Source organism: Bemisia tabaci, chromosome 5, assembly GCF_918797505.1.
Source record: "Bemisia tabaci chromosome 5, PGI_BMITA_v3".
Taxonomy (NCBI): domain Eukaryota; kingdom Metazoa; phylum Arthropoda; class Insecta; order Hemiptera; family Aleyrodidae; genus Bemisia; species Bemisia tabaci.
In genome coordinates this window covers 41322295-41335097 of record NC_092797.1, presented here as the reverse complement: position 1 = coordinate 41335097, position 12803 = coordinate 41322295, and the positions used below count along the sequence as shown (strand labels likewise).

Sequence of the window (12803 nt, the reverse complement as noted above, 5' to 3'; positions counted from 1 at the left end):
TTTTTGGTCCTTAACAGTTTATAATAATGTTATGTAGGGCTATTTTACAAACCTGTTTTTAGGCATGCATCTTAAAATCCTTCTTTTGAAACACCTTGAACCTTAAAGTTTCATGTGTAATTGACTAAGTTTGTAATTTGAACAAGAATTTTTTTCTTTCCATTGCATCTTTTCGTAAAAGTGATGTATATTTGTGCGTTAGTCTTACCGAATGATCCTCGTGTTTTAATCCCTCCTCAGGAAGAAGTGATATTTTACAAACATGTCAGCAAAAATTATTTTTGTCCGAAGTACATAAAGTTGATTCTATGTCTCATTCTTCCTCTGTCAACGGCAGCAATTAATTTTGCTAACAAATTTGTAAATTATGCACTTGATTATCATGTTTTAAATGATGAATTTAATTATTACTGATACAGTATATTTAAAACAAAAACTATACGTATTGTACAAAACTAACTAAATACTATTCTAAAACTTTGGTTCTGTATAAATGAATTTCTGACAGAAATCTCTAGCTTGAGTTTCATTTTCATCTGATCTCAAATTGATTACATATCAGTCTTTTTCCCATTCCAAGAAGAAAGCTAATCTTTAGTGCAGGCAGGCACTGTCTGTAGCAAGGAAGGTCTGTGTTTTTATAATACTGCTGTATCTTATGCAATTTAAGAAAATGCATTTCACAATAACTTTCACGTGTGCTTAATTTAATATGTATGTGGTTTTTTTTCATTGATCAGTTGAAAGAAAAAGAAGAAACTTACCTGAAGAATTTATCAGAAGAATGGGAGAAACAGCGCAAAGAATTGGAGAGGAAGCTAATAAATGAACTTAAATCCTGTGAAGATTTAAGGAAAAAGTTACACTCAGTTATAGATGGCTTTCATGAACGGTTCCATCACCTGACCCGAAGAGAAGCAGAGGTACATTTTTTAAGCCTTTATTCTCTCTTTTTTTGCTGTCAAAGTTGTTTTTTCTTTGCTGGAGTTTCTCTATAATCCTGATACCATATTTTAGTTTAAAATAAATCAAGGATTAGTAGCTGCAGTGAATGACAAAGAAGATGAAGGATGTAATAAAATTACTTTTTATCCTCTTGATAAACAGCCAGAAAAATTTCAGGATACTGCCCTTGCCATAGGAGCAACTTCCCTATCAATATTATAAATTATTACGACTACATGATCAATTTTATTATAAAGTGGAATTGTTGTTTCATCCTATTACATTAAAAATAACTTAAAGTATGTTACATTAATGAATTTAGTCATCTTCTAAAAGGTGTGTTTATGTGACTGTTAAAAATGGACGAATTTGAACCGAAGGCTAATGGGCTGATACTTATTTTATCTTTTGTTGAATCAAAGTTTTTTTGCTTATGCAACTGGTGTATTTTTTTAATTTGACCCATCTACACTGATCTAGTCATTGATTTTATGACATGAAACAAAGTTAAGTTCTGTGGTGATCGCATTATTTCAGCTGTGCAAACACTGGCAATATTTGATTATTTCATAATTTTATTGTATTTATCGGAGGTGGAGGTTTTCCCACTTTGATTTTAATGGTTTCTGCAATTTTTTGTTGCTAATTATGATTGCTCATGATGCTGGTTTATTTTTCAGGTATCAGAAAGAGCAGCAGAAGAGGAACGTAAGGCGCAGGTCCAAAAGCAATGTCTTGCTGAAGCCTCAAAAAAGATAGAAGAAACCATGCGAGCACATGTAAGTACCTTTGAAATATCTTAACTTTTATGTTTTAGCAAATGCATATTGATGCACAAGGTAGTAATCTTTAATTCTTTCTCGTTCGTGTGACTAATTTTTTCCCATTGTATTTTTCTTTAGATTACTGTATGCTAATTTGCTATGGTTCAACCAGATATTTTCAATTGCCATTTCCAATCTTGAAAAACTCAACATGCATTCCACAGTGTCTATTGAAATAAAAATTGTCAATCATCATATAAATAGGCCATCCCATAAAGATTCTAACCGGCACTAATTAAAAAACTGAGCAACCTGTCCAGTCGATCCTGCTCTCAGTTTGAAATTGAAGTTATAGAGGATAAATTAAGAGCAAAATCAACTTATTTGTATTAAATTTACTGAAATATAGTAGTTCCAAAAATGTGTGTATGAAAATTTATGTCTTCCTATGAGTGAATTTAAAGTTAGCTCGGTTAATTGATTGATCTTAGAAATTTGAGTGCCTGTCTGAGTCTTTTCGAGAGGGTCTTTGTAAGTCAACATTTTCCACTGATTTTACAGAAACTGTTTCTCTGTTACCTGGTTTTACAGAAAATTCTCACTGAAAAATTAGCCGCAGCAACTCAGTCAAAATTATTTTTCAAAGAGCAATGGGCCAAAGCTGTCCGAGAGATTCGTCAGCTTCGGTCTGGATCAGAGGGTAGTTCTTTGCAGAAGAAAAATTCAGAAATGAGCAGCCGGAGAAGGTAAATATTAGCACTGTCATTCTTCATGATTGCTTGAACAAAAAATTCTGTGGTTCATCACCGTTACTAATTTTAGTTCGGTCACTTTTTACAATTGCTTTAAAAAAAAAACAAAATATAAAGTCTAATGTTTTTAATTATTTTGAGTTTAACAGTTATCATTTTTAACAATTTCTTGTGAAATATGTGTATCTTTTAGTTTTAACTATCCCTACACAGTAAGCCAGCAAGTGGTTAAGTAATCTGTCCTATGTATTTTCAGTTTCCACAATATAGAAATTAACTGTGTCATTAACACTGATGATGTTCCTCTGCTTGTAGATATGAAATGAATGAAGAAGAATTGAATGATGCTGTGATGAAAAAGTTGAATTTGAGGCCGGATGTCCTCAAAGAAGAAGAATTCGAGGATTTTGACATTCAAAGTAAGTAAAGCTCAGTAAAAAATTATGCCATTTCCTTTTTTTGGACATATTCAATTGTTCGCATCGTGTCTTTGAATGAAGGGGTCTCAACTGAGTAATTGTACTGTCTGATCTGATTTAATTTCGAAATTTCCTTTTTAAAAATACTGTCTTTGATTTTTGCAATCCATTTCCAAAAGTAACTAATAAAATCTTATCAAAATGAGCAAGTTTAAGAGTGTCAAAACGAAAATTTGGGCGGAATGTTCAGTTTATGTTTCAATGAGGTTTTATACTAGCTTTAACTTTTTCCTAACTTGTGCTTTTTGAACTAACTACTCCAAGTGTCAAGGGTGGTTGCTGTAACTATTTTTAATAAACGTCTCTCTTCTTATTTCATTTAAAATAAAAATGCGGACTTCATTAAATTATACCACACATGGAAATTATTTCGTTATTTTTTCCCTGATTCAAAGTTAAATCTCAAAATTTTCAAAAGTAGTTTCTGGACTAGAGGCCAGTTTCATTCTTTTTGTTTTTAATGAGGACTTAAAATTATTCATATTTTTATATTTAACAATGAATTTCAGCATTTTTCAAAAATCTTGTCTTTTTTCTTTGTTCTTTCTTTCAGATATCGAATATGACCCTGTTCTACTAAGCCCTCCGTTTTCACTGGAAACAGTAAAAGAGAAAGAACTATTGAAAAGGAGTCATTTACTCTCCTCTGGACAAGAATCATCAAACCGCAAATTGAACAACTGTCTTCGGAGTCATTTATCAACCTCATAAACTCGGTGAGTCTCATACAAAAACTTAGATCTCGTTGAATATGTGTTTTTCATCTGAGCCAGGTTTTTTTTTTTTAGCATGAGTTTAAAATCACTTCTTTTCATTAAGTTTCAAGCATGATATAGCTTTAATACTAGTTCCGAGCATGATACAGCTTTAAAACTATCTCCAATTATTGTGTATAGTATTTTGCATTGATTAATCAATTAACTTGTGGATTGGATTTGATTTTGTGCTCTTAATATGTATACTTCAAGTAGCATATTCTCATTCAGAATTGAAGCTTGCCATCTTTAAGAGATTTTTATCAAATTGTAGGGCCTTGGACTGCTGGCTATTACATTTAAGCAATTTTCAAAAATGTAGACAGATGGTAACCATCTTATTTTTTTCAATCTACAAAAAACCTTTCTGTCCTGCAGAATGCTCTTCTCTCTTTCCATTGATAATGGTCATATCATTCCATCATCTAATTTAATTTTACATACCTCAAACATATCTGTGTGTGCTTAATGCAATATGCAGGAAATAATTCTCCCTATTCTTCAATGGACGCTCAGTTGCAATTGTTACGAAATCAATTTCTTGTGATTGCATAAATCCTTTTCCCTTGTAACTGCCATGTCGTTTTTTTTATATTATATGTATGTATCGTTTCGAAGTTGTGCTTCAAAAGCCGTTGCGGAATATACTGTTGCCTCTCCTAGAACCACCTTATCTTAATACTTAGTGCTTTCTTTCTTGTTAGGTAAGTCGTTATTCAATCAAATACCTAGGTACAGTATTAGATAACTTTTTTCCTCATCTAACTCCCCTCTTCTATTACTCACTCTTCACAGCTAATTTTCCTGTATTATAGCTCAGTTATCTCTTATCTCATATGCCAAAGCTGTTAATAGAAAAAATTGAGTCAGTAGGCATCCTACTTATTGGTCTCTCTACATGGTCAAGGATTTTGTTGCACCGGTGTCTATCCTTGAATATTTATATTTCTGTAGATGCTTGACTACAAGAATGGATTTTTCTGAAATATCACTGACAATGTGGCCCTTAGGCATCACTCACATTTGATCAGATATGCTTGGCTCCTGACAATTATTCAGTTTTATTTACTGAACCACTCCAACTCTCATAATCTTATAGAGCCCTCTCTAGTTCAACAGTGATTATATTTTTTAGATATGTGAGCAATCTTATATTTTTGATTTTGAGTGTTTATTTGATTTACAAGTCGTCATAAGGCAACAACTAGCGTAATCGATGACATCCCGTATCGGCTGAAAAGAAATTAATTGTTGTGAAGGAGCATGTGTTTCAATCCTTCCTGGATGGGTAGTTTTTAATTTTGACTTGTTTGCAATATTTGATTAGAAGTTAACTTGAGGAAGAAATCTATCAGTTCAAGTTTCTTTGTACATAATATATAATTTTTTCTCCTAATGTTGCGTAATCACGGAGTTTTTATGGTGACTTGAAAAAATAGTGTGAATGTCACATGAAAACTCAATGTTGCTTCTTTTCAATCTTGTATTACACCTCAGCCTCTTAGTCACTAGAGAAGTAAATGATGTCAGTCCGAGATGCATTAGAAACTCTTTCGCCTCCTCCTAGTTCCCTCAATTCTTACCAGTTTTCATATTCTCTATGACTTCACGCACAAGTAATTTCAGTAGAAAAAATTCCGCGGTTGAGGTAATTTTGACAAAAAGAAATTAACTCAGTCTAGCTTAAGGTAATATCAATAAAACATTAGCGCAGCTGCAGTTGTTCACACCAAAACAGTGTGCAAGCAGTAATTTATACATTTGTATTAAAATTAAATCACTTTTTCAGTAGAAAGTGCCGCGAATTCGAATTATCAAGAGCAACCAAAGGCGAGCGGGTGTATATTCGATCGACATGAATCGATCGAAAAATGAAAACGTGAATCGATCGACAAATTACTAAAAATCCGGAAACTCAAATCGATCGATGTGAATCAATCGACACCGATTCCATCAACAGTTAACTTGAAAAAAACCGGTATCGATTCAATCGACATTTGTCGATCGGAAAACCAAAACGTGAATCGATCGACAAAATTCGATCGACAAACCCGTGAGTCGATCGAATCACGTCGATCGGTTCACGTTTTGGTTTGTCGATCGAATCGATACCGGTTTATTAAAATTAACTGTCGATCGCTTCACATCTTTGTTTTTCGATCGATTCATGTCGATCGAATCCATACCTTCCCAAAAGGCGCTCCCGCGGCCCGTGCGCACCTGATATAGCGCCTTCAACATCAAAGAGATACTTCAAACGTTGCACCGTTACACATACGCGCGTTCCCATGTGCAAACCGCTTACACTGCGGCCGCTGCCGGAGCGTGTTTCATCCCCACATCCAGACCATGTTATGAGGTGTACATCGTCTACTTGCGATCCACGGATTGCCATTTTTTCTAAATCTACCGATGAATAGAATGGAAGAAACAGGGTTGCCACAGTTAGGGAAAACCGGGAAATGTCAGGGAAAAATCCTCAAACATCACCTTCATTTGATTTCTCGAGTGGGTTTGACGTTTCGAACAACAGATTTTGCCTGAAAACTATTTCTAACTATGTCTTTCTAAACATCTGGCATTTGTTCAATTGTCCGGGAATTTCATAAACATGTGTCAGGAAAATCAGGGATAAGTCAAGGAATTTAATTTTTCAAATTCTGTGGCAACTCTGAGAGAAGAAAGAAAATGCTAACCAGGTTATCGGAAATTACGTGCGGATATTTTTGCGGCGAGATAATCCAAAGAGGATTCAAAGTTAGCTTTGAATGAACTGATAGCGAATAATCCCGAAGAGAGCGGTGCATACATTTATGGAAGATATAAATTCTAGAAACGTTTTTTCAACGTGAACTCGCTAAATAACCTCCTGAGGCAACGTGTTTTCTTTGGGATTTTGAGGTAATACCTTTACTTAAGAATTAATCGGTAATGCACCTTAATAGGAAAGATTCAATTACCATAATGCAACTTACAAGATAAAGACCGAAACCATAAATTAAAAACTCTTTCATATCCTAATACAATCAAATGAGCCGAATGAAGGAGGGAATTGACGTTTTTGAAAAGTTGAGGTATGATGATTTTAACCAAACGTGTTTCAAAGTAATCGATGTGAGAAAATCATCATCAGAATGTCAATTTTCAGTTCACATGATCAGTTCCTGCAGGAAGTAACTAGACATTATTTTTCGTGGTGAAATAACCCGCATCGAAAACTTCAAAAATCTTTTTGCGAGAATCTCCCGAAAGACTTATGGGCAATAAGTTCCATTTTTTCCCCATCTTGAATTTATATTTTTTTCCCCTTAAAAAAATTATCAATAGTTGATGGTGGCGCGCCGGTGGCGCGATGCGAAACATCACTTTCTTGGACCTGTCTACCATTATGAAGATTTTTAAAATAGAATTTCTCACGTAAGATGAGGGAAAATTAGGATTTATTCCTCCTCAGAAAATTGATTTTTAAAGTTGCCAACACCTAAAGTTTTCCTCGTTTCGAAGTTAAGTCACTGCAAAAAAAAGTTCCGTGATTTCCCATAGACACTGGTCATTTAAATTAAAAATTACGTATTTTTGATGGTGATTTTTCTGTATCGTTTACTTTCAAAATCGTCTCATGTCAATTTTTCGAAAATGTCTCTTACCTACTTTCCTCTATTTACTGAAGGCTTCATTTGCCCAATTGTACTCAATCATGAGGCAGTAATTCACGAATCACGTATTTGTCCGTCTCCGATAATTCAAATTGTATCATATTATTTTTATTAATTTTTTCTGTTTATGTAAAATATCAATCAATACTTAAGGATATTGGCTCTCAAAAACTCAACGAAAACACGTTGTCTTAGCAGGTTACTTAGCGTGCTCACGTGGAAAAGAAAAGTTTCTAGGCTTTCTTTCTCCTATAATTGTATGCACCGCTCTCCAAGGTATTAATCACTATCAGTCCATTCAAAGCCAACATTGGATCCTCTTCAGCGTAATTACTAGCACGTAAACAACTACATTATTTTGATTCTTTTCGAGCTGATGTCTTAATACCACTTGAAATCTGAACACTTCAAATAATAACACTCTTAAGGGGTATTCGCATCATCTGTGTGCGAAGAAGCTTCAAGCACTCTTATTTTCAATGAGTCTTTAGCATACAAGAGATACAGATCAATGGATAGCCGCTGTATCTTTTAAACTGTCCAAAAATCACGGTGATCGCCTCATGAAAGTTTGAAATCCTCTTCTTAGCGCTTAATACGCGTAGTCCATCTTGCGTATTTTCAAATGGACGTATTTCTGCCAAATGGAACTAAGTGTATTAAGACATGAGCCGTAAGACCCATAGGATGCATAACAGGGCTCTCGTCATAATGCACGTAGTTCTGTTCTGCAGAAATACGTCCCAATTTCATGCGTCCGCTAACATTTTTCTCGATCGGTGATAATCAGGCAAGCGCTCGAGTTATGAAATGGTGATTTTGATATCTTTTTAATGATCCCGAGTGTCCTCAGATGTCAGAGAGTTTCACCAAGATTTTTCCAAGAAATCAGTAATTTCAGGGAAATTTATTTTCAAAATTCATCGGCAATCCTGTTATATGTATTTAGAACACAATTATAAAATTCCAAGAAAGAATTTTGTCAAGTTTTCTTGTGAAATAAAACGCGACAAGACATTAAACAGCGTCTGGTGTATTGAGGCTCATTTTGGTCAGTGGCGATACTTGAAAGTTGTCGATACTGTTTTGCCTCCATTTACATGTATGTAAAATAATCGAGGCAGCCTGCCTCACCTTAAATCGATGTTTTTAATGGATTTAAATGCAGGAAAAACAGTGGCGCCAACTTGCAAAATCGCCCCTAATTCTGATGAATGCCGTCCATCTTTTCTCAAAGCACACGATTAAGGCAATTGGACTACATATGTATAATTGGACGTATTTATGCTAAAAGGACCTATGTGCATAGGGTTTGCGTGTAACATAGTTCCTTTTAGCATAAATACGTCCAATTTGCAATTAGGTACTACGATTTCGGTCGCGGTTTAGAAACTACGTTTATACCATTATAGCTTTCCTATACACGTAAGTGTTTTTACATGAACGAGGTAGGAATTGTAGTTCCTTATCACGAAATGTAGTACAATCGTAGTTTCAATGGTTTTGCTCATTATATTCATCTTCAAGTTTTTTCTCCTAATTGTTTTACTGAAAAGTTTGTCAACAGACTTGTTGGAATTTTTAGAGGGAAGCTTGATCAGACAAAAAAGTCAAACATTAAGTAATTTTTTTTTTTTTTAAAAAAAATAAAACAGAATTCTGCCCATCGAGGAAGCTCTGCAAATTGAGACAAGTGCTTGGGCCCATCCAGTGGCGAGGCGTGAATGGTCGATTATCGATATTTGCCCTTTTGCAACTATGGTGTAGAATCGATTATTAAGGTGTTCGTCGCGAACACCCAGTTAATCGATCCTTTGCCATAGGTTCAAATGGCAGATCAGTCGATATATCGCAAACCACGCCACGCCACTGGGCCCATGCCCCGTGACACGAAGACCACTCACTGTCCACTCTTCGTGTCGGTGCCTGATCATCGAAAACCGAAATTTTATCGCTCAGTGCACTTAACCCAATTCTAATTAATTATTATTTACATTAGCGAGCATTCTTTAAAACAGACCAAGATGACGCGAATCGGTAGCTGTCCAAATAATCCGAAAGGCGTTTATTGTATCGCAGAGCTTCCTGATAAGCTGATCACGTTCATTCCCTCTTGAAGATTCGCGCAAATACTCAAATCGATGGGGACCAAAGTAGCCACATTCCGTGCTAAATCTGCATATTGTACATTGAACCAACAGTCCGAATCGGGAAATCTGGCAATCGCGGTAGGGTCATGACGTCAAACGAACCACCTGTCCCCCCGCGTGCGGTAAAATGCCTCCTTTTCAATGGGTGGTTTTTTTGTGCGTTTTCCTGAACCCCCGTTGTCAGTTTCTAGGTGCATATCATAGCTTCGGACCTTGTTTCAACAGTTAATTCCACTTGACTGCCGTGCTGAGCTCATAGGCGTTAAAGTGCACTGTAAACAACCTATCACGCCATTAACGCTTCATTATGGTGAATTCGGGGGGAGTGTCCGGCATTATTTTTTACCCTGGCATTAGTGCGTGCGGTGCATTACTGTAATGGGTCCACGCCCATTTCTAAGAAAGAACGCCGTATGAAAATTCGAGAGTTGCCAAGTTTCCTCAATAAAATGTTTAGTTTTGAGGAAAGCCATGAAGATTTTTCATTGAAATTTTCACACATTTCAGATCGAATTACGAACGAAATTCTCTGAAAAATGCGAAGAAAAATATTCCCAGATGTCCCTGAAAATTCGTATTTCATCGAAGGAAATTTGGCAACTTCTAATGGCTCATACGACGTTCTTCCTCAGCACGGCAGACCTCATCTTCCCGATATTGCTTGTCAATCGCATTTTTTTAAGAATGCCGATCGTCGAGTGCGATCCTGTCGCGTAGCTCTAATTATCCTGTCCCGAAATTTGTTTACCAGGCCCTGAAAATCGTTTGAACTTGGTGATGCGTCGAGGCCTTGAGATATGCGCACGCACTTGAAAGCTTCGAAGGTCCGCAGTTTTTCTTTTACGTATGAAAGGGAACTTGGTCGGGGAGGCCTTGAGCTTTTGTTGACAGTCCGTCTGCCCGTACGCTCGCAGTTGTCTCTATGAAGCTCTATGGATTTTCACCTCTTGGAGATAATAATCCGACATTTTGATGGGAGTTCGGGTCAAAAGATGGCCTAATTTCGTGACATCTAGTGTCCGCCCTTTTTCCTGTGTGTTAAACGTCGTAGCAGGACAAAACGATAGCGTAAGTCCGCAGCCGCGTACCTCGTTTGTGGCGTTTGAAAATCTCCGCTCCTATTTTATTTTTTAAAAGAAGACAAATCGACAATTTTCTTTGAAGTTTTCACAGAATTTTCTCGGCACCGAGAAGAAAAATCACGGCAGATTTTAAGAATTGCCGTTAAGTAGTTTTTCAATTACAAAATAAAGTATGACAGGAATTCTGCAACGTCGCAAACTGAAATACGTGATTGCGGACTTACACCGTTGAAAAGTTAAACGTCATAAAAACGAGAGTGGATGGCTGTATTTCGTAAGAAGCTTTGCCACCTTTTTGTGGATGTTTTGTTCCAAACCTATGACACCAACATTCTTAACCTGAGCTTTTTTTGCCGTTCCGTCGGTTTGCTAGCAGTTGTCTTTTCAAGAAAAAGTTGGATTCTCCGAGATAATGTTTTACGTTTGATGGAATGGAGGGTTAGAAGATAGCCTGATTTCATGACATTTTAGTGTACGCCTTTTTATCTCACTAGTTAAAAATTATATCTGTACGAAAGTTATGCGTCCGAAAAACGAGGATGGAGTTTTTAAGTTTGATAAAGTCTGTACCTCGCAACTGTATTAAGATTTTTAACTTTGCAGATTTAATTGAATCAGTGAGAACGAAAACACACCAACTCGAAAAAATGAAAAGAATCAAGACACACACGAAACCGAACAGTAAATTAAGAAATTAGTCTTAGAAAGAGATTTTTGGTGTCGAAATACAAGCACTTAAGGCCATATTAAAGGTCCAAGTTGGAACAGATGTGCTAACTTCAATGAATTTTATAAAAATTGACCGTCTCTTGAGAAAATTGAGCAATTTCGAGTTTCCGAGTTGGTGTGTTTTCGAACTCGCTGATTCAATTTGCTCCGAATCCATAAACATTCAACATTTTTCCGCGCAAGACCATAACTTTTCTTGCAAATGTACATTTGTATATGATAGAATTCGATGCGGTTCAATTTCTCGACTCAAACCAGTATTTTGGCCCGATTATTCCAATTCTGCTATCCGCAACCCTCCATATGCTAGTTTGAACATCTTTTTTAAAAACACGAGTTCTCCCAAGATGAAGAGTCACTCGCATTCCGCATCTGTCAGCAATTGTTGACTGAATAGCTATTCAAGATCTATGGCAGGTGATGTCTTAACGGAACCAACGCAGCTTTCGTGACTCGTTGACGAAAGAGTATAGAATACACGCGAACGGAAGTCAATTCTAGCTTTGTCCTTTCTTTTCATGCTCTTGTCGAAATAATACTCTGAGTGACCCGAGCGAAGAATTGTAACAAAGTAACGTCCTCGACAGGCTAAGTTGACTAGAAAACATTGTGACAAGCTTTAAAACCTGAGCACGAAAATGTAGAAGGGCTGTCCTAAAATCTTTAAATAATGTAATGGCTCCGTTTTTAAGTGAATTAAAACCATTTTTTTAAAAATATTGTTTCTCCGGTCCCGTAGATCCAATCCCTAGTTTGGACATGGGACCTTAGAAAACCCTTGAGAACGACCGGAGCCGTGCGTTGTGCCTTAGAAAGCCAGAGCGCCTGATTTTTTTTGTGCATGCAAAACGCACTACCCGAGAACACGAATAGTTGCATCCAGACCTAGCCACCGATAAAGCTGGAGAGCCTTCAATTTTTCCGGTTGTCATCACAAAATCCGTCACTCATTGTATTCATACGTTGTCGTTGCACGAAGATAAAGCGATTGGAACTTGTAATCAAATTGGAAGAAAGAAATAAGTGAATGAAAATTAAAATGGATAACTAAATAAAATGGAGACTACTCGTGCGGCAATTACTCGTCTGCCTTTATCAGCAATTGCACACTTTATCTTCTCCAAAATAGTTTTATTTAATTTACTAGGAAATATGTAGAAATCGTATTCTATTAATTATTTACTGTCTTCCGTTTGTCGCAGCGTTGCCAAATACGCAATTTGCGAGACCTTAATCGGGAAAGCGACCGGAATTAAGACCTATCAAGATCATCGCTGTTTGTAGGGTGTTAATACTAAGTTTCCTTGGGTTTAAAAGCACCCCGACTTTTCTCTGGCTTTTTTGACATGATTTCCGATTAAAATTCTAATCACAAAACATTCTGAGCGCGCAGAGAAAATAACAGAAGTTTCATCAGTCGTGATTTGCGAAATGAACGTCCGCAATGCCTCTGTGGAAATATCGACAGATGATTTGCGGGATTTTGCACCA

The 12803-nt window shown here is 36.3% G+C and overlaps 2 protein-coding genes across 2 annotated transcripts in view; one reads left to right on the top strand and one right to left on the bottom strand.

The window, feature by feature from the left end:
• LOC109039146 (myogenesis-regulating glycosidase) overlaps positions 1-12803 on the top strand; it is a 44682-nt gene that overhangs the window by 14044 nt on the left and 17835 nt on the right. Inside the window, exons 13-17 of the mRNA XM_072300737.1 lie at positions 741-923; positions 1626-1724; positions 2301-2455; positions 2777-2880; positions 3494-3656. Of these exons, the coding sequence (XP_072156838.1) occupies positions 741-923; positions 1626-1724; positions 2301-2455; positions 2777-2880; positions 3494-3651 (699 nt within the window). The 3' untranslated portion in view covers positions 3652-3656. The remainder of the gene's footprint in view (positions 1-740; positions 924-1625; positions 1725-2300; positions 2456-2776; positions 2881-3493; positions 3657-12803) is intronic.
• Positions 1-12803, bottom strand: part of LOC109039149 (alpha-tocopherol transfer protein) — a 77923-nt gene that overhangs the window by 58170 nt on the left and 6950 nt on the right. The window lies entirely within an intron of this gene.